Source organism: Phaethon lepturus, unplaced genomic scaffold (genome assembly GCF_000687285.1).
Source record: "Phaethon lepturus isolate BGI_N335 unplaced genomic scaffold, ASM68728v1 scaffold5041, whole genome shotgun sequence".
Lineage (NCBI taxonomy): Eukaryota > Metazoa > Chordata > Aves > Phaethontiformes > Phaethontidae > Phaethon > Phaethon lepturus.
This window is the reverse complement of record NW_010518409.1, coordinates 247,308-270,591: the sequence shown is the minus strand read 5'-3', so window position 1 is coordinate 270,591 and position 23,284 is coordinate 247,308. Positions and strand designations below refer to the sequence as shown.

Genomic DNA, 23,284 nt, shown 5'->3' with positions numbered 1-23,284 from the left:
TGTAATGCTGCACAGACACCATCTGAGAGATTTATTCTAGTCCTTTAGGTAGGACTGAAGGAAGCCAAATGCATTTTTGTTCTTTTTACAACATTAAAACGCTGTACAATACATGGCTGTAGGACTCACTTTAATTGCCCTTGCTTTCAGAAAAAACTGGCTACAGCTTTCCTCGTGGCACAAGTTCAGCCTTGTAGCAAATATCTTTAGTGGGGAGTAGTAGGTTAGCATGCTGGAGTTTTATTGTACTACTTGGTTTTACAGAACTTGCGTTGTACAAGTTTAATTCTTGGCTCCTTTACACTGAAAAGCAGCTTGTAGTTCGGCTGCAACGTTTCAGCATGACAGGGGACTGGGGAAAGTAGAGTGGGTGGCTGCTTAAGGTGAAGCTGACTGCCTTAAAATGATTTGGAATGGCAACAGCTCCACCACCTCCTTAAACAACACTAGTGTTAGTCAGAAGCCTTCTAGTGAACCACGTGAGCTTAGTGCTGTATTTGGGAATCACAACCAATACAAAACCAAACTCAGTCTTAACATGAAAACAGAAATGAAGTTAACATTTGAATAAGGAGATCTGGACTGGATTCTTACTTGAATGGATATTACATCTTCTAGAAATTAATTACAGAAAATGATACTCTTCAAAAGTGTACTTTTCAAGTGTTAATGGGCACTCTTTGGAACTCAGATACTGCTAATGAAAAGGAAATTGAAACATATCACCATGATGCAAGAGAAACAGAAGCAGGAGATAAACTTCTGTAATTAAGATGACAAAACGGAAGCCTGAGACTTCAAGGAGACGAAGATTTCATGTAAAAATTCCTGGGATCTTATCATTGCTTTGTTTTCAGTAATAATTTCCAAAGAATTTGCAAAAGGACTCAATTAGTATATTGAATTAGAAAAGAATTCCTACAAAACCAAAACCATTACACTAGCATTAATTTTATTTTAATGCCAGAATACTTTTCAAACTCCATAAAACACATTTATATTATGATAGTTTCAAGATGATTCACACCTTATCAGTTGTGCTACCAAAGCTTGACAGCCATAAACACTAACAATACAGATTTCTAATTTATTGTCTCAAATAATAAACTAACATTTTTCCCTGTTGCAAAATTATGGTTGATGAAAGACAAAACAATGAAACTTTCACATTAAATCTGCACATGGAATCTTCCACGGAAAGATGCACAAGTTACTAACTAAACTGAGCATAGTCTGCCTAGCAGATTAACTGTACTATATTGATTCATTTTAGGCACTTGGAAATGCATCTCATAATATTAAAATTTAGGATATGTAAAACCAGCATGATCCTTAGCCATTTCTTTTATCCAATGAATGCCTTGAAATAACTTTGGATATTGCCAACTGTTACGCAGCACCCATATGAAAAGTTCCTAAATTTCTATGCAAGTCTAAACTTTCTGTTCGTCCATATGACGAGAAATACCACGAACATAGTATCTTTCACTCACAGATACTTTAAAGAAAGGAAAAAATCATATTCCCACAAAGACTCTAGGAAAAACCACACCAAACATTCTTCCGTATGAACATCCCCTTCTAAGTCTCATGAAAAGTTAAAAACATTTTTCTAACTACTGAAGACCAGTACTGACAGTACTCAGTTGCACCTAGCACCTTAAAGGCTATTAAGTGCCTTCACAATGATGCTGAGTCAGAAATGAATGTATGGAGAAGAATACTGTTAAGTTCAGGTAACAAATAATAGAAGAAACCATGCTTTGTCACTCCTGTCAGCATGGAATACTGCTTATGAGCAGTAGCGTAACCAATTTCTGCAAGATTACACAGGAGACACTGCAGTAGAGTCTCGTCTGCATATTCTACTGTTTTCATCTACATGTAAATAGTGTCTAAAATTACACATGTAACAGTCTGATGAATTACAATATCTATATTCTTAGTGAAGTGCAAAAAAAATACCTCTGGAGCTATATAGTCAGGTGTGCCACAAAAGGTTGTGGTGGTCACTCCATTCAGAATCCCTTCTTTGCACATCCCAAAATCAGCCAGTTTACAGTGGCCTTCTGCATCCAGAAGAATATTGTCCAGTTTCAGGTCCCTGAAATAAAAAGGCGCAATGTTAAACAAATTTTGATCATGTGCTCTTGAATTTCATCATAAACTACAGAATATGACAAATAGATGGTTTCACAAACACTACCGAGAAACCATCCTTCACATGTATGCATAAGACGTTGGTAGCAGTCACTAAGTAGACCTAGTTAAAGGCAATAGAGAAGCAGGCAATGACAAGCATTTTGCAAGACTTTACTCCTTGTAAGGAGTCAGACAAGAAGTCTGACCTTTATTCTCTCTTTAGTTGCATGAGAGCACAGCTGTATTCAAGACGGCATCAGAAACATTTGGAAAAGATCTCAGACTAACATTCTGTCTGGTCAGAAACAGGTCAATGTTTAATGGAGCTGTTCTCCATTTTTGCATTCGCACAAAGTAAGGAGTACCAATTTACCCACATTCTATCACAAGGGTTGAATTAAGATGAATTTTCAAACTTGGAATATTTTGAATTGGATTCTTAATGTATACTAGCAATTCAACGTTCAGACTGCAATGAAAGGAATGAAAAGCAGTAGTCTTATCTATGGGAGCATTATTTTCTGCAGTTTAAACCTGCTCAAAAATAATCTCACAGGAATATTTTGCATTCATTGTTAAACAACACATCTTAGCAGCTGTCTCTAATCACTTGTACAAATGTCTTTGTGTCAAAAACACACAGTTCTTTGGTTATTAAATTGGGTGAGGTCAAAAACAGGTTGAGAAAGGCATATCCACCTTTCCTGTGTTGCCTTCTGCACATTTTCTAAATATACCATTGATGGTTATCGCATGTTACAACACAATGGATCCCAGGTACCATTTAACTTACCTGCCACTTGCCTTAGGCAAAACTACAAAAGGGTCTGGAAAGTCAGTGTGTAAAAGAACCCTCACTTGCAGGAAAAAACCCGCAATTTAAAACATTTTATCTTGTACAAATAATAACACAAACATAAAACAAAGGCCAAACCCCTCACTTATATTGCATGGACCATATTCATTTTATGCTTCTGTCTAGGCCTTAGGTACCTCTGCTGTGTATTCAAAATAAATGAAGGCATTGTATGTAAGAATGCACACAGAAGTGACAATCAAAAGTGGAACACATGTCCTTAGCTGACTTTGTGGTCTGATCAGAACTTTTTTCCTAGAAGAATTAGCGAAATTTTCACAGGTGTAACTGATGAGAAAAAAGTGTGTAGGCAAGTTCTAAATCAGATAGAGGAATAAAATCCCTTGCCAGCCTCTGAAACAGATTTCACCTCAAAAGCCTATGAAAAGATACAGGTTTTTTTGCATAAATCATTTATGCCAGCAAATTCCACCTAAGCGAGGGGTGACAAATCTTCACCTTACTCTGAGGATTTCTTTCAGACAGAGAGATGTCTTCCTACCAGCCCCCAGACTTTAGAACTACAGCACCGTAACACAGTGGAAGCATTCCCACAGATTAAAGAACACTTCCAAGGCTTTATTATGTTAAGAGTTTTTGTGGACGTACTTCCAAGGCTACAGTATGCTGGGATTTCCCCAGAAATGTTCTGTTCTCCATATCACCCCAATTTCAGTAGGTGGCTTTAATTTTTTTTTTCTTTTCTTTTCTTTCTTTTGACATTTATTCAAAATTTTCAAATCTGATGGCCCACCTGTATCTAACATATATTTCTCAATCATGTACACAGGACAATACAAAAATCAGGTATTTCTGTGACACAGTGGACTTACTACTCAAGGCCTGCATAGTCACTACACATCTGTGCAGTAAATCAGACACTTCTTGGAATCACTGGATGACTTACTGTGCATGTAGAGATTGGTTGTGTTGTGTACATGTCACAAAGTGGTTTGTGCATGTGCAAGAAGTCTGACACGGCAAAACAAAGTCAGATTTACCTCGCTAATAGTAAATCCACTGTCTCCCACGTAAACTAGCTTTATCAGATATAGTTTATGTAGCTGAAGTATATACTGGCTGTAGAAATGTTTGTTGCAACCAATACGCCCCACATGAGACTTTGCTATCTCCAGATCATGCTGCTCTTGTAGGTCCTTGACTGGTCATCCACATAAGGCCCCTTGGAGCAGACTACATATTTCATCATTCCTTAAGGTCGTCCTTTTTATGAGTTCCTAAACAACCCAAGCTCCAGCTGGTGACAACATAATCCCCATCTAACCATTTAACCACTCAAATAACCACCACTTCCTATCCCTGGAAAGTGATTTGCAAGAACTGTCCAACATCATGCAAGGGCAAACAGGTATCAACAGCTCTGTGTCCCCCAAAGAAGTCAAATAGACAAAATAAAGCTCCCTGCTCTGAAAATCATGTACCTTCCCAAAACTGCTCTTCCAGTGAATTATGTTACAATCAAAAGACCTGCATTAAGACAAGACTATAACATCATTGACTAGAATGTGACCAAGTACAGCAAAAGGATAAGGCTCTTGCAGATGGGAGAAGGAAATAAGCTTGTAACCTTCCAAATGCAATTTTATCTTGGATGTTCCTAAGCTAAGGAAGAATACAAGCTGTATTTCAAAAAGTCAAAATGTTCCAGTAAAGAAATAAAAGTATAATTATATTTGATGCAATCTTGGAACCACTTCCAGCCACCATTACAACAGATTGTTAGGAAGACGGTCACAATACAAATAATTATGATAGCAACTACTGAAATTCAAGAGGCTGCTCAGAAAACTGGATCCACCTTAATTTGGAGTGGTAAGTGATGACTGGAAGACTCTTAAATGTTATCTTAACTCTGATCCCAGAAGCAGGACTTCCCAGTGTAGACAGGTGACACACTGGAGCTGTTAGGACCTAAAATTGTTAAGTTTCATTTAATGCTACCCATATGCTAGCCATGGAGTTGAACGCAAGAAACTCCTAAGCTAAGAGAAATCTCTATAGTAATACAATACTAACAGCAAGCCACCACATAATGAAGACAGACAGAATACTTACCATTGTCTTTACTTCCTTAAACATTTGTATAAGACACAGAAATTAGCAATAAAAATTTAACTTGGCAGTGGAAAAAGAGAATGAACAAACTAAGCAAAGAGAAAAACGGTAGGAGTCTAAATACCAAATTCTGACTACCTGCAAAGACCAACAGTAAAATTTTAAGCCTACCTGTAAAAGCACAAGTCAGTTTAACTTTCCTACCATTTACCAAGCTATAATCCTGCTTGACAGAAAAAAAACCATCTGGGACCCCTTCATCAAGCTAAAACAAAGCCTATAAACCTCTTCAAAACTCCACTGGAGGCACTGAGGACATCAGTTTAATTACTCACGCAATAATGGGATTTAATACCAGTAGATTTTTATTATCACAAATACAAAGTGCACCAAGTTTCAAAAGAAATTTGGAAGAGGCTAAAACAACAGCAGCATGACTCCTGTTAAAGTAGAAATGGGAGGTTAAAAGGTAAGCTGGGAGTCCGCTGAAGTGCCAAATTCATAGCTAGCCCATAGGATCATCATAGCTCACAGAAGTGCTTGCACTGAAAACCATTCAAAACCATTCTGTCAATTTACAGTTGCCAGATTAAAAAAAAACACCAAACCAAAAAACCCCACCAAAACCCGCTAATGATGCAACTTTGGAAAAAGAAATCTTAGTTAACTAAATAAATGTAAGAGAATAGGTAACATGCTATCTGACACCTCACAGGACAGAAACTAAAACAAAACAGAAATGAGGAAACAAAAGAAAAAGTAACAGAAAAAGTGCTGTCAAGGAAGCTTGTCTTTCCACAGCAGCACTCCCACTGAAAAAAACCTTTTAGTTTAAGACCTATATCTCCCCAAAACTGTTCTAAGAAACAGCCAGCTCTCCTACATCTCAAAAAGTAAAGTAAACAGCTATCAATCTCTGGAATGTAAATTAATTGTCCGTACAGAACAATCCATTCTGTCTTTTATTTGGTTCCTGGTATTAGTGCCAGTTGTCTAATTCTAAATCAGAGTATACCTAATAATACAGTGTTGGATAGCTCAGTGACAAAGGTCTACTAAATTCTTCTTTTTCTTATTTTGCATTCTCTTTGTAGGAACTAAGTCAGTCATCTGTGTCTGACAAAATGAGTTTCTACAAACCTGAGTAATTACATGCAACTGCAAACAACCTAACCAGTTAAGCCAGGAAAATGCCCAAATTGCTTGAATGCAGTAATGCTACATTAAGCTATTTCTCTCCTTTGTTTGTTTGCCAAGATACTTTGTACAGTCAGTTCAGTTGACTTGAGCAGTCAATTGCATAAAGTGTTTGTTGGGTTTTTTTTTAATTTTTTTTTTTTTCCCCTTTCCCAGAAAGCATTAAACAGAAATTTAAGCCTTGGATTCTATTTCTGGATACCTGCCAGCATCACAATCACCTCAGAAGCTGGAATGATTGGCAGGATCTCAAGAGAGAATCGGGATTATAACTGTAAGGTTTGTGCAAGTTGGAACAGAAGAGCGGGCTGGCTGCAGGTAACCTGCGAGAAAACTTCCAGAACGCTCCTTCCTTCCTCCCCACACCAGTGCCACGAGACACTGACTGCCCTGGCTTCCCAAAAACGCTCCGTGGATGAGGACTTCACAGGACTGGGTTCTTAAAGTCCAACTCTCAACAGCAGCCAGCGAGATAACCGCCTTGCGTGTGTGGCCCTATGTGTCACACGTGTCATTTAGATAACAGATAATTTTCTTGTTGAAAGAAAGGCAATTAAACAGTCAAGATGGGTTTTGACCAGTAAAATCAGAAAGTCTGCCAAACATTACTAACAGTAGCCTTTGAACATGGTAAACATCAGTGACTAAATAAATCCATATTTGAAGAACAAGATCAAGTAGCTAAGAAACATGATCACGCACTGGTTTAAGCAATCACTTCACAATGAAGTATCTCCACAGCATCCGCCTCTAACTGCTGGATGAGCAACAAAACTAGAAAGTATATACATTTCAGAGTATAGATCAGAATGAAGGATAGTAATGACTACCTGCAAATAATAATTATGTAAAATAATAAACAAGAATATTTCTCTATAGATTGAGTTTCGTGAAGAATTGTACCTTACCAAAAAAAAAAAAAAAAAAAAAAAAATCTATAGAACATCAGAGAGGAATGATCTGAAAGCAACACAAGTCTAAAGAAAGGATGTAGCTACTGAACAACCATCAAAGTAGCAGATTTTTAATTTTTTTTCTGACTTTCAACTGCAGTAAACCCTTTCAATAGCATATTTGAGATCACTGCCATTGCTCTCCTGCATGGGAAAATCACATCCTCTCTGCAGGCTTTAAATAGACAGGAAGGTAAAAAAATCATGGAGGGCAAAAGGGAAACTTCCCCAATGACACAGAGAACCATCAGAACCATTCTCTAGTTACTACAGTTATTGAAATTCATAACTGAAGGGAATAAGTTCATTATATCAAGTAACAATTTCAGTGATTGAGATGAATTTTTTTTTTCTATTTAATTAAGGTAAGACTTCTACATTCCTATAATTATTTTTTAAACTTACTCACTGGTATCCAAATTGCTTTTGAGACAAAGATGCTCACCTGCAGTAACAGGTCTCTCCTGCACTGAGCATAAATTTTCTCTTTGCTATAATTTTAGTTAATCTTGTATTTTCAACATAAATTTCAATCGCAAGCAGTAAATATCACAGAACTCAGATCATTTGTTCTATATTGTCTGAAATGGGATTTTCCAGAAGACTGATAAATTCACCAAAATCTTTGTCTCAGTTCTTCAAACACATTGGTGCCCTCAAAATATTGACAACTAATATACTAGATCCTAATCTAAGCAAGATAGAATTATATATGGAACCGGTCAGAAAACAAAAATAAATGTCAACAATTTTAATGCTCTGATGTTAGCTTCTTTAGTGATTAGCTCTCATCAACTTAATCTTAGCTTCCACACCTAAACTATGGGACAGATATATTAGGACTGTACTTCTCTGGTGAATTCTTTTGTTCCTTTATACTAGTCACAACACATCGGCAAGGCTTTTTTCCCCCCCCATAGCAGATAGCAGAGATACATGGGAAAAGCAAAACCTTAACTCCTAAGAAAATGCAAACTAATAATATAATTTTTTCCCATTTGAAAAACTGTATGGGAAAGGAGGAGCCCATACTTTCTGATGTTACTGAGCATAAACATGCAATAATAGCAGCGTCATTGGATGTCAGGTTCTACCAGTTGATGTGACCTCCCTTATCCATGGAGTAAGAAATAGGACATGCACTGGACTGTTTATGCTTATGAGTGGATTCATGACAGTAGGGCAGTTTTTGTTAGCAGGGAGAAACCTGAGTGAGATTAACGGTAAGAAAAAGATGGTTCTGCTGCATTTGTTGTAGGAAATCTCAGGAAGTTTTGCCTGTGTTTATCTGAAAGTCTTACAATTTCTCTGCTTTGCCTTATGTTGACTCACTAAGTAATTACCAGATTTATGATAGACATTTTCTTTCTTACTGTTATGTTACTTGATATTATCAAAGAATAAGGACATTCTCTATCACACAAAAAATGTAGCAGATCTGTACTCAGCAAGATACAGAAAAACCTGCTGTGCAGACTTGAAAACTTACTTTTCAGCAATGTCAAGTTCGGAATAAAGTCAATCTACCTTATACTGATGCGTACCAGTATGTATAATGGCTAGCAGCAGATGAATGAAGAGCACAGACCTGCTTTCCAATAAAGTCAGAGATACTATAGCTACTTTTCATTGAAGAAAACTGTGACAACTCAGAAAGCAGAGTAAGCATTAATGGGGAATGCTGACTTTTAATGTGACCATTGTGACACTTTCTGTCAAGTATGTTTACTTTTAAAAACACATGTGAAGTCTACTTCACTTATGTAACACAACATCCATCACTCTGCCATTTGCACAAATATCTTGTGGCCTAAGGGGGAGGCAGAGACAGGAGGAGCGATGTAGTAAAAGGCAGTTTGCTATCTACCCTCCAAGGACATCAGAGGGACACAAACACACAATTGCTATCTGTGGCTCTGTAAACCCTAGTCGTTACGAGGCAAAAGTATGGCTTGCGTGACGTATAACATCACCTGCTCCAGCAATGTCTACCATTGAGAAAACTTTCAGGTCAGCAAGGTCCTGAGGTGGAAAGGAAGGCCGTGTATCCATCACACATCCCTAACTACTTTCTGATGTCTTAATGATGAATTGAACAACGGTTTAATATTCCATTCCAGCAGCTTAAGGAAACCAATGACTTTTCTGGTAGCATAAAAATATTTTCTATAAAATAATTGGTGTATATATAGCTTTTTAATGACTTTGATTATAACTTCATTACAATTGTCAGCAGCAGCTTCGGACATTACAGTGTCTGATCTGCTTATCTTAGTATGCTAAATTTCCTTAAAATAATGTGCAGACAAATAAATATATTGTACTTACCTTTCCTTTGTGTGGCTTTTCCTTTCTTATTATTTCCACATTTTTCTTTGCGAACATAAGCGAAATACGTAGAAGTTTAAATATACATTACATAAAACATTCCCCAAAACGGGCTAAGCACAGAGGGGAGCGGTCTCTATTTCTTTTTCGAGAGAGAGTTGCCTTTCACATTCACATCACACTGCTTCATAAACTTCATCCTTCCATGACCTCTACCTGGGAACGTAACAATTCTTCCATGAGCCTGAGGGAGGAATGGGATGTAGCGCTACAACTGTGCCTCTTGACTTAGCCTACTGCCAAAGCCCTGATTTCGACAAGTTTTGTGTTGGATCCCAGTGGCAACTCTGCCTTGCCACGGCCCACAGGCCTGCAATTTTTGTCCCAACTAAGAACTGTCACGAATGGAGCTGGCTTCGTGTTAGGCCTATTGTATAGGGCAAAAAATGTGCCTCAGAAACTTGCAGCTAAAGTAGACAGCAAATGATTTTCTCATTTTGTAAGGCTTCTTGAGATTTTTACAAACCATTTGTGTTTCACACTGGCTGAAAACACAGCCTGTTCAAAGGTTTTCGTGAAAGTAGTGTGTGAACAGCCCATGGCCTGGTGCTCAGGTTAGTGACTGGCTCTGAACCGAGGCTGAGCTGCCTGGTCATCCTGGTCCCCCCCCAACCCCTGTGAGTACCCTGACATTAAGGCTACTAGCAGTTCTCTCAGGGATTTTCTTCTTTCTTTTTTTCTCACTGTCTCCACTTTGGTTAAAACACCATTTTCTAACTTCTTCTATTGAAGACTTTAGCTGAAAAATTTCCTAACTGGGTCTATGTATTCAGGCTGGGAATGACAGGGTGGAATGTGTACTACCGCTAATGGTATTTATTGTTTCAGCCTCTGCTACAAAGCCCACGTGTTAAGTCATTGCTAAATATGTAATGTGATAAACGCCGTCCTCTTTGACACCTCGGTGATCCCACTGAAGACAATAGAAGTCCGCAGGCTTAGCCAAGGACTGACTCAACCTGCGGTATTCTACTCTGTGAGGTTCAATGATTTTTTATTTTTATATCTCAAATGACATAAAAATAAGATTGTGTGTTATAACAATAAGTTAGGTGGAGCGCAATCTAAAAGTGCCTACTATGTATGTCTATAATCCTTTTAAACAAAACAATACTAAATCGTTATTTGATAAAACCACTTGATGAAAGACAGTGAAAGGATGGCGTGAAGCTAGAAAAGCTTGTCAGATCAAGTTTCAAAAGCTTAATTCTGAAAAAATGTTACCTGAACCTTAGAAAGTAAATATATCAACAGACACACTAATGAAGTTTGTATCTGTTCAAAAGTTTTTCTTTGGAAAACAAAAGCAATTTTTTTTTTTTTTTTTTCCTCAGTGACCTTAGTAAGTAGGATGACAAAGTCACTATAATTTGAACAACAATGGAATACAAATTATGCAAACACAAAGAAAAGAGCATTTGCGTTTCAGGCATATGCTTTCTGTGCCTAACCAAAAACCCTGAAATTCTTTCTTCTCTTTCGTATTTTTGAGTGAAGCTTTCTTATGCAGAATAGAAAAACATACAGCAAAGGAATGCACATCTATCCAGGTAGCATCTTGCATTTCTATAGCAGTCCTCTTTCAGCTATCTCAGCAATGAAGCCTTGTAACTCTCAATAACCCAGAACAAGGATATATCACTGCCTTATACAGATGATAGAAAAGGCAGAATAGAATAATATAATATAATCAACCACAATTCTATCCATGTCTAAAATTTACCTTAAACATCAAAGTAACTAGAGCTCTTAAACATTTTGCTTTCTGGTCATTTTCTTCCCTGTGTTTTCCAGGATTCTGACCCAGATTTATCCCACTGGACATCAGGATTTAATTGAGGTTCCACGGTTTGCCCGATGCTCCCTCCATGGCCATCTCCACAGACATCTCTGAGCAGATGATTCATGGAACATGTGGGCTGCACAGTTCCCTAAAGAAGCCTACCCTTCTCCTCCAACTGTAAATGCACTCCAGGCCAAGCAGGATCCTGACTTGGAAGCTTCAGTTGCATTCCTAAAGCTAGGTGAGATGAATCTGAGCCTTTGTGTATATTCAGTATAAGCTGACTATATTCCCAGCTTCCCAGCTTCCAGCTAGAGATTTCATTCAAATTAGTTGTAAACTTCCATTTTTGTAGGAGAAAGCCAAACAAAACCAGATTTTTTAAAAAAGACCTGTATTCATTTGTCTTGTTACTCATGGTGGAATTGCCACACAGACACACAATTTGCTAGGCTTTGAAGTTATGCCCTGTAATAATTCTTCATTTTTCTCACTTATGTTGCATGATATTCTCCTGACTTCAAAAACTCCCAACATGCATATCCATCAAAAAGTCATATGTTTAACTGCTCTACTTGGACACAGCAAATAAAGGGCTACAAAGCATTATTATTCTACATTATTTCAGGCACATAGAAAGAGCATTCTAAAAAAATAAAAACAACAGAAAAGCTGCTACTGTAATCAGCCATGATTGAAGGCATTTCCTGTATTTTGCTATCACAAACCAGTTGTTTTTTCCATTACATACTAAGTGAACTTTAGTAAGGTCAAGACATCAGAGAAAAACAGGATCAGAATATCTTTAATCAACTAAAGTTGACTACTTCAGTCTCTCTCTTTTAGATGTTTAGTCCTGGATCTCATCCCAAATCTCCAAATTTCTTCCCTAAATCATAGTTGCATAAACCAGGTCAGTTCGAATTAATGATTTAGATAGTTGTTTTCAGTGACATTTAACTTGTTACGCTTACACTTCCCCTAGCCTAAAGGTCAATCAACCTCATGCTGCAAAACAGCACCAATATTATTTTAGTATGATGTAAGTCCAACAGGGGAGATGGGTTTTCATTCATAATCACAATACTGGGCCAAAAACTTGTCTCACTTGGAAGCCTATCACTTCCATCATGCTGCCTATTCAGATCAAAGTAGTTTTGGAATGACTATTAAGCAAAAGTCTACAATACCATACGTTAATTTGATCCAATCCTGCACATTGTCATCCTGCTACCACGCTAAATACAGACTATATTAAGGCATATAGCATTCCTGTCCTGTGCTCCGACCCTATTCTTTTTCTAGAGAAAAAGTCTTTTTTTCTTCCACGAATGCCAAATGACATTCTTTTACTTGTTAATGTAACACAAATGTCAACACCTCCCTCGGAAATGACCAGTTCCAAGCGTACTGTTGGCTCAGGGGAGTAGGGAAAAGCATGCCATGTTCTCCCAGTAGCTACTAAGAAAACCCCGTGCTTTGGTCCAGTTCTGTTACATAACAGAGAAGACCAGCCTGCCTGAACACTGTGGCAAGACTGAAAGCTGACTCATCATGCAACCTTATTATCTACCTACTGAACACAGATGCACACAGTAGAGGCTACTCAGTGCTAGCAGGTGGCTTCCAAAGCCCATCTCAAGTCCTGTTTTCCCTTGCCCCCCACACCTTCTAGCTTCAAAACTTTACTAAAGGTTCTCTTTTTCATTCAGTTTTACCCAAAGAAAGCTAAGGACACTCACATAAATCCCCATTCCTCAGCCAAGGGACCAGACCTTCAACATGCTCAAAGATGAAAACACACAGTGAAGATGAAGAGCACTTAAAATTTTTATTACAATGTGCTTGTAAAAGGTAGCACAAATCTTTTACATCCTCAAAAATGCTTGTTTTGTGCTTCTATCAGAAGCACAGACAGAACCACCACTACATTCATGGAAAAAATGAAAATCTGGCAAGTGCTGGGAACCTACTTCATAACTTGAATTGGTCGTCTTTTTCTTTCATTCCTTTGAGTAAACTCTATACACTCAACTTTTTAGTTGACTTTTAAAGAAATGTTTTTAAAAAAAGAAAAAAAGTTTTTAGTCTGGCAGCCACAACATGTGGCATACAATAAAATGGTCAAACACAGGTGATTTGGAGCATATCCTGAGCAAGCCATTAACGCGCCAGCATGAGCGGACATTACAGTGCCTTTTCTGTACTAGCCAAGGCCCTTTGCAGCTTTAAGATGTCCAAAAAATATATAGGAGAAGGGTTGCTGAAGGTTTTCACATACAGGGTTTCTTTTCATAAAAGAAACAAATTTATCAAAATTCTCTTCCCTGTGGTCCCAAGGGTGCCCTTAGCAGGGAACAAATGCAGCTCCTCGCAGTAAGTAGGCTCCTGTTAAAGCTCTGTATCATGTTTCCATGGAGAAAAATGCTTTCTTAGAAAAAAAAAAAAAACCCACCCTCTGCAGTGAACTTTTGTACAGACACTGTTTTTTTCCAACCTCACTTTGGTCTCAGTTCGACCTCTTGGGTCTTTTTATGGAAAGCCTTTCCACAGAGTGGTGCATGTAATATTACGCAGAATGGACTAAATAAATTATATAGCATAAACGAAATGATGTAACTCAGCAAGAATGTTGCTTCCAACAAAATGTTTACTTATATGGAATCACTACAAGGAAGATTTTAATAATTTCTGCTTCTATTCTAATTTCAGTAGCATAGTTCACATGCCTAAACATCTTTTTACACAATCACGTGGTCTGAACTTGGGAAGGTGTGTAGGCTCTTAATTTAAAACCTTTTCTAACCCTGCTGTATTTATCAAGGCTCAAAACAGCAGCAGTCAACAGAAGTTTAACAGATTTCTGCAGAAATTCTTGTAAAAAGTGAGTTAAATCTATTTTGTTTTTTAATCTTTTAAAAGAATTCTGTTATACAGATAGATTTGTCTGTTTCAAAATTCTGTATAGTTAACAATTTTCTATTATGTTTGACAGAAGACTACTGCAGTGGAGGAATTCTGGCAAAATTAAGAAGAATTTTTATTATATGTCTGTACACTATGGAGAAAATGCCTGAAAAATGGGAGTTGCTTGCTCTTCTATGTTATCTATATATAAAACAAACTCCTAATGCTGCTCCCAGACAGAGGTCACAGAAGCTTGTGCTTTGCACTGCTGGTTCCAACTCCAAACCTTGCTTTGATATGTAGATAAAAAGGGTTATATACATTAATACTGAGAGCTATATCTTACAAGATACTCTTTTAGAATTATGATTGTGTAGCAAAATCAACTTACTTTCAAGCCTAACCGCTGCCAGAAAGCTGCACAAACATTCCTAGGGAATCTTTTCTAGCGCAGGAAGTTTCAGCTCCAGTGCTGTTTCAAATGTAGCTCCTGCAGCCTTCCCCCATCTCCTCCAGAAAACACATGCTCGGGAATGCTACTTCAGCTGTAGTGCCAACGTATAGTATCATCACTTAAAATCTACTTACACAAAGCACCCCACTATCTTTAATTAATATGAATGCTATGGAAAGATGACTCATGGGTTACTCACATGAAATAAAACATGGCATGACTTACTAAATTTACAGTGTATTCACTTCTGCCAACATCAAGGTTGGCAAAGAATGCTATACCAATTTACCTTCAGCTGTAAAGACAGAGAGGCTACAGAGAAGAGCCTAACAGTCCAGCCCAAATCAAAAGAGAGAGGCAATTCTGAATACAAGATTTGAGAGCCTAAATATGATTTTCATCTTTAGCATTTGGTACTTACTGGGTAGTCATTGTATATAAATACTGACTTCAGTAGGATTACAATGTAAATTGTTGACCAAAGTGGGTTGTTCTTTAACAATTATGTCAACATTAAAAAATATATATATATTTTTTGAGCCTGAGCCTGTAACTTCTATGCGCCCAGCCACTAAGTCTCTCTTGAGAGACCTGCTAACCAGACTCTACGCTCCGACAAGATCAGAAATTATCCTATAAAACTCCCAGATAGTTACGTGGGCAAAGACTAGCAAGAAACCTAATTATACAGCTTACAGAATAACTATTTTACATAAAGTTTCATTAAATTATAATGTTCAATGAAGTCTCTTTGCATTCTTCTGACAGCCTTAAACTGAGCACACTGAGTACGATTTAATTCCATTGTAAAATTGCTTTGCTCTTCTGGTGTCAGAAAGAGCTTTTACAGTAAATGAAAATTATGATTTTTAAAGAACCATTCTCTTATACCCCAGATAGCAGCCTCTATACACCCATGTCATGTTGGAATAAAAATATGTTATAAATGTGATTATGTATTATCACATTCTGAATTACAAATAAAAATGCATGAACAAATGAATCTCTGAGAAAGATTATAAAAACACTTTTAAAACAAAACAGGAGAGAAGTTGCAGAAGTTGTGCTATATCCCAGACATGTATACTATGTATTAAACTCAACATTGCCCAACCCTGAAACAAATGTGGATATTAGTTTAGAGTCTCTGTAGCCAATTTATAGCATTGTATGAAGACTTGATAGTATAGCAGATGAAATAGTAAGGGGCACTATAGTATGATTCTCAACCCAGACCTCAAATGATGACATGAAGTACTCCATTAGCAATGATACAGTTCAACTCTTTACTTGTCTGCTCTGCCCCATCATCCCTTCTGCTTTCTTTCATACCTCCATGCTATCACTGCTGTAATTACGCAAACATAACCGTGTTTGACTGGTTTTTAAATGGATCCTATTACATAAAGGCATGTAATAAAATAAACCCCATTTTCTATGGCATGATTTTGGGATTTTAGCCTGAATCTCTGGGATTGGGTTTATACAGACTATTATCTTGGTCTAACGAAGAGCACCCATAGCTGAGACACGGGAAAAAAGGCTGTAGAAGTAATGACTTACACCAGATTTGTCACTGAATTATCTCCGGCTTTATAAGCTACAGCTCATTAATATCAGCTAATGTTCCGTTGTTATTACTACACAGGGAATTTCCAGGATGCTGTTTCAATATTTCTTCCGACCCTTCTGCTCATGGACAGAACAACTTTGTACCCAATCTGCAGATGCCTTAAAAAAATCATAGCCAAATCCCTTTCATAGAATCATAGCATCATAGAATCATTAAGGTTGGAAAAGACCTCAAAGATCATCAAGTCCAAATGCCCTCTTGGATCAGCCACAGAAAAACAGAACATTTGTCCCACTGTGTGTACAAGTGTACCACTTGCTATGATCTTGTGGAGGTTGACAAAAGATTCCTACCTTTTTCTTTTGTGAATTTTCAAAAAGTGAAAGGGAACCTGCCTAAAACCCAGTGCTGTCCAAAGGGTTTCTCTCACCTCCACCCTGGGTGTTTCTCCCTCACTGTCCATGGAAATGAGCTCAGAGAGTTTTGGCAGAGGCAGCTTCAAGCAGCTTGCAAAGGATTGCCTTCAGCCTCATGCCAAGTCATGCGCTGCTGAGCTGCTGTCTCCTTCCCCCATTCACAATCTGAGGATCCCTTTACGCGATCAGGTATTTAAAGACTTTCATATAAATGAGAATCAGGGCCTCTTTATAATAGTTCTGGCCCCTTTGGACCTATTACAGATTATCAACAAATGAACTGGCACACATTTGGTATGCCTGTTTATGCCCTCAGTATACAGTACCATAAACGCTTGGGGTTCCTATTATTGACGGTTAAGTTTAGGTAAATATGTACTCAGGCAGTTTCTTAAGTGCATATTATTTTTGTTCTACAAGTACAAAAGAGCTGTTTCAGATTTATTGATGTTTGGAAGCTTTTAAATATCCATTACCCACTTAATTGACCATAGTAATTCCATCTGACTCATTATTTGTGTGTGTTAGAATATATTTAGGCATTTTTTTAAATGGGTGTTAATAGACCATAGGATCTCCCTTGGAAACCCTATAATAAATTAAGTAAATACCTGGTGAAGTGCTGTAATGTTTATTTGTTACTACTTAATTTTATCCTTAATATTGCACGTTTTGAACACATGAAGTTTCTCAGTTCAGGTTATTAGCAGCCAAGCTTTCTTTGGTGGTGGTTTTTTTAGGGCACTGCTTCTGTATTATTCAGTTTCACACCTAGGTGCACCCATACCAGCTGCTATATTGCTATCTACTGTTGAAGCCACTCCACTCTTCCCTCCCCTTGAAGGGGCAATCACACACCTTAAGACTGGAATACTTTGTGAAGAATACTTTTACAACTGCCACTGTCAAATCTACATTAAAAAAACGTACACAACTGCATGTACTATTTGCATTTGATATGCTTTGAAGAACGGTATTTTCTGGGACTTCCATACATCAGCAGAAGGAAATGAAAGCCCGGAGGAAAAAGTGTACCTATGTAAGTATTAGCATTATTTCTGGCCTCTCCCCTTCATCTTTTTCTCTCTCTGCTGTTTTGCAAGACTTGACTACTGGAAAAAAATTCTAGAAGCCAGGGGCAAGCAGTGAAGACCCATCTTGGTGTGTACATTGTGAGAGTAAGTGCTGCTTGGGTTTCTCCTCATAAGCTGGATGTTGCTGTAGGAATTTTTTTGAATCCAAAACATTATACACCCAACATAAGTGGTCTTGGGGGTCAAACACTGGCAGCTGAGGAGAGGGGCAGGCATTACTTCTGACACAAGAAAGTAAGCTAAGCGACTCGTTACCACTCTGGCCTTGTTACCCCTCACCTTTCCACTCGTTTTCAGCAGAGTCATGGACACCTGATCCATTTTGTTCCACTTTCCGATTCCCCTGGTTAGACTGCACCTAGGCTGTCCAAGGTCCTTCTGATGTAATCCTACCACTGTTTATTCTGGTAGCAGTAGAGACTTTGATGCGCTCCCCAAAATGCTGGGGTTCTTACTGGCTTTTTGTTGTGGACATTTTTCCTCTGTATTTTCTGTTTTAGTTCATTAGGCCATTTTAGTTAACCTCCTGGTGAACAATATTATATCTGTTTTCTCGCATTTGAGTACAAGTTGTCAGCTAAACAGGCATTTTTAAAGTTTTCAAAAGTTTCAGTGATAACTCAGTTACATTAGCTTCCAGATTGGCTAAATTCTCATTTTCCATAGCCTTTTGCAACAGTAAGCAAAATAACATAAGGTTTTTAATAACAGTGCATTCTCAAATGTGATAATTTTCTATTTTAAAATAAACGCATTTTCAATCCAAAAAGTCAAACCAAGGTCCCAAATCATCCAGGAATGAAGAAAGCTGCACACATCATGCATGTGAATAGTCTCACTGAATCAAAATCAGCGTATGAGTACAGTGATCTGCATGCAGAAATGTTTGCTGGAGCAGCGTCTAAGTGATAAGCTCTTTTATAACAAGGAGGTGGATAAAAAGCTGGGGGGGCGGGGGGGAGGGAAGAAGGGGCAAAGAGAATAAATGCAAACCTTGAGCCAAAAGTAGCATAGTGTTGACCAAAAGATGGAAGAAGTTGTACACAAACGTCTTTACTGAAGCGTATCCTCCAAATTTCCTTTTAAGGTAACAACCTTTATAACTTTAAAAGTAAATAATAAATAAAATTACTTTAAGTGTTTTTAATATAATTATTTAAAAAACTAAATAGAGTTCCTTACATGTTTTCACCTAACATTCTGCATTACTTTCCAACTTCTCTGTTGCATCTCAAGAGCACAACAAAATCTTTGTGAAATGCCTGCCACCTTAGAACCACGTTTGCTGTGCACTTCTCTGTATTACTACGCAACTTTGGCAGATGCATTCAATAGCATACAAAGAGGCAAAGCCTCACCCTTAACATGACATAGTTTCAACACCGCTGTAACTGGGTTATAGAAATATTTTCCATTGTTTGAAGACAAACATGACTGAAGGGCACTGCAAAATTCAGTCCTAGCTTTTGTCTGTTAGCAGCAGAACTACATTTAGGAAGCACCTTCAGAGTTTTAATGCAGTATGAAACAAAAAGCATTCTCTCTCTTCTGTTAGAAAATTGTTTGAAGAATATGATTTTGTTTGGAACTAGTGTACATGTTTCTGTAGAAACAAAGCTGTGTCAGCATTTTAGGAAAACTACAGGGATTGTCTTGTGTCAGTGCATTTCAGTTTTACATGCGCTGCAGCTCTAGTGGATTTTTATTTTGTGTATGTTTCTCTCAGTTAAAATCCTCTTATCAAACGCAGAAAGATAACACACGTTTCTTTCTGTTCTAAAATAAAAGCACAAACATCAATCATCTAAAATCACTGACATTCACCCAGAAATAAATACAAATATGCTCTGTAACATTTCGCTGCTATTATCTGTTGAGCAGTGCTGTCGCCCTTTCTACTGAGCGTACCGGAACATGGCTGCCCTCATAGGAACGTAAACTTGGCATTAACCCTGGCAGATTCCCACTCCCTGCCCTCTCTCATTTAACATTAACTCACTCCTATACTGTTATCAGAAGGTAAGGGTCATAGCTTTATTTACATAATACAGCACTATACAAACGGTCATTAAACAAGAAAATCTTGCGCCGAATAAACATGAAGCAAAAAAACAATGCCGAAAAAACAAAGTGGAACTCCCCCTGGAAGTACCTTGTCACTCCCCAGACGAGGTCAATGGTGCTGGTCTATCCTTCTAAATATTAACTGCCCAGCACTGCTCCTCTGCATACCCAACTCCCACGCAAGAGCCAACTAAGGACTTTCTTGTGTTCCAAACCCAGGAGAAATTTAGAAAGCATTCTACTGTTGGCAAGACCGCGTGGTTCATATCCTATTCCCACAGCCTTTACTCATCCTTCCACAGCTGGAAACCTTGTCAAAGGCTCTCCTATACGACAGCAGCCTTTAGCACAATACATAAGCTGGGCAGATGGCAGGGTGGACTCTCTCAGTCCGAATGCCAGAAGCCTGGGAACCAACCCTTCTTCCTGCTTCTCATCTCCCTCAGTCCCGCTCCTCTCCACCCCGGCCCACTGCCTTTTCCTGCGGGGAAGACATCCTGCTTATTTATGCATTTCACGACTGCTGGCCTGCCTAGATCCAGCAAGAAAAAGTGCAAAGAGGGCAGGAGGCCACCGATTAAAATCCTATCAGAGCGCACGCTCAGTTTCAGAAACTAGACCAGGCAGAGCAGAGCATGGATGTAGCCTGGGGTGCAAACCCAGCCAGGAGCTGGTCAGGTGGTGCAGCTTGGGCAGCAGTCCCTGGGGACACGGGGACTCACACACGCAGCAGCACGATTCACTCCTGGCTTCCTCCTTCTACTAAAGGTGTTGGAAATAGTTTGTTGCTCACTCATGCCAGAAGCAAACCGTAACTTCTCTGTAGCAGGCTCCTGCAACAGGCAGCTTATGTGGGGAAGGGCTTGAGTTGAGGATATTCCCATGCTTAGGTCTGAACACGCTATGTGACAGTACAAGGTCTTTCTTGCCCTCCTTCATGGACCATAACTCAAGCACCAATTTAACCTTTAACTGTTCAGAGTTGCAATAAGATGATCCTCACATACTTAAAAACAAATTTAAACCAAAATGCTCCATGCCTAGTTTTGTATTATAAAAAGCCAAAAAATAAAAAAAAAGGAGCGGAGGGGAATTTTATTTGGCTGCTGCCACTCAGAAATAACACAGTAAGGTAACTTGGGAGAATGATGACTTTTAACATGTTAACCACTGACCATTTTCATCAGTGTAAATATAACTCCTTGTTACTCTGCCAAGGTTGCACTGAATCATACAACCACCAGTGAAGTCAGACTTTCTAAATATCCTTATTTCACATAAAAACACACTAATGAGAGTGCTTTTAATTTTAGGTAGTTCTTTCTGAAACATTGGTGTGTGTTGCCCTGATAAACGGGAATGCCAGCAAAACTGATCATCCAAGGAAAAATTCAGTTAGTGTTCAAACAAGTTCTTAGGGTATTTGCGTGCGGAAAAAGCCTGGAGGTATTCAAGGATTGGCATCAGCATATTTATATTCACATTCTCCTCAATTCAGTGTTAATATATCCTTCATCGCGACCAACAGGCTAATTACAGAGTGCACAGAGCCTCAGAAAGCTGCAGTAAGTTACAAGCTGGATTACTACTTCATATTGCTGAGAAACATGATGACCTACAGTTAGGAATGAGGACTCCCCTGTGACAGGGTGCTGTACGATTTGAAGGCAACATGTCACAGACCTTATATTTGAAGCCAAAAGAATGGGTTAACCCAATGCAGGTGACACTAATTTCCCAGTTAAGATATTTTTCATCCTCTCAGGTGCACTGAAATTGTGTACATTCAGTTTCCTTCTTTTGTATTTCAGAGGGAGTACCTCGTTTAATCACTTGAATGGTCTCAGAGCACACCAGAGATCACGCGACATATAGCTACTGACCCTTCAGGACTTCACTGAAACAAGGTTTGTAGCTCACACAGATATTCCCTAAATCAGATATGAGCTGGGGACACCAGCATTTGTGTTAATGAAGTAGCACCCCATTCTAGTGCTGATGTCCCTGCCTGGGGAGACAATAGAGAACTATGTACATATTTATATGTATTTTGGGCCAGAGTGAGCCACCTCATTTGACTCCTACAGTGAGAGCCAGGGACACCCACGCGGGTACTCCTGTCCTCAGCCCAGCAACTGCAGGTGAAACAAGAACATGTAATATTTACATTTATCTGCGGAAACTGCACGGGAATGTTGAAAGTCAGTACAGAAGGGAAGCATGGAACTGGCAGTTTCTTAACACCTAGTTTATTGCATCTTCCCTATATGAGAATATATATTAAGCTGATGATGATAGACTTTAAATAGACCAGACTCCAGGGACAGGTGGCAGTGAAATAGTCCACAACTTTTCATCACCAAGTTGAAGGTCCAGTTGAGCTCACAGGCAAAACGAGATTCATAGTTTAGCCCTTAATTCCTGAAGCTTGAATACTTTTTTTCCCAAAGTGGTGCAATTGCATAACACAAACAACAACGACTGCCAGGAACTGCGATTGAAACTTCTCTAGTGTCTGATTGACTCTACTTGTATTATCAGGCCCCAGCTTGATATGTGCCTCAATAGCTGAATGCCAGATGAGAGGGAAGGTGGCAAGGATAATGCAAACATTTTTATTAAGTTGAAGTGTTTTTGATGCAACAACAGTAACATTATACCCTTAAAATGCCACACTGCAAATTACCCTAAATTTTATCTATCGTACAAGATGCATTGAGTAACCACAGCATCTTTATATATAAAAATTGTGAGGTTCATCTTTATTTCCAACATAAACTCAACAAACAAAAGGAAGGTACGTAATTCCAGTGAGTACACAGATAATTGGACAAGTCCGGGAACAATTGTTGGGCCAGTTGCAAAGATGTGAACTTACAGAATAATTTCTATTGCCAAACATGGAGCTAGCTTTCTCTTTGAACTTCAGGGGAAATGAGGATAAACTAGTTATTATAAAAGATGATCATTTAGTATCATCATAGCACTTTCTAAAAGTCTAACCAACAAGCCAAAGCATGAGCTAAAGCTAGTTATTTACTTCCAAAAATATAACTATGTTTAGCTCCAAACAAATACTTCCACATACATGGCTGAAAAAAGATCAGAAGGTATAGCAGCTATTTTGAAACCCACATTTCCATCAAACATCTTAGTTTATTTATATATTCCCCGCTTTCCTTGAAGTATTGCCCACACAAGCAGCATTTCCCACTTTGGAGAATAACCATTAATTTCACACCGCAATGTTTCTTCTAGAGATATAATTACACAGAACACAAGTATTCTTTATTAAAATATCTGAAGGCATGTTAGGTAGTTATGACTGGTAGTTAGTCAGGAGCATAGGTTTTCTTTTCTTTTTTTCTCTTTTCTCTCCCC

At 38.3% G+C, this 23,284-nt stretch overlaps 1 protein-coding gene across 1 annotated transcript in view; it reads right to left on the bottom strand.

Annotated features, from left to right (window-relative positions):
- Window positions 1-23,284, bottom strand: part of PRKCE (protein kinase C, epsilon) — a 296,007-nt gene that overhangs the window by 25,652 nt on the left and 247,071 nt on the right. The window contains exon 12 of the mRNA XM_010296719.1: window positions 1,966-2,104. Within this exon, the coding sequence (XP_010295021.1) occupies window positions 1,966-2,104 (139 nt within the window). The remainder of the gene's footprint in view (window positions 1-1,965; window positions 2,105-23,284) is intronic.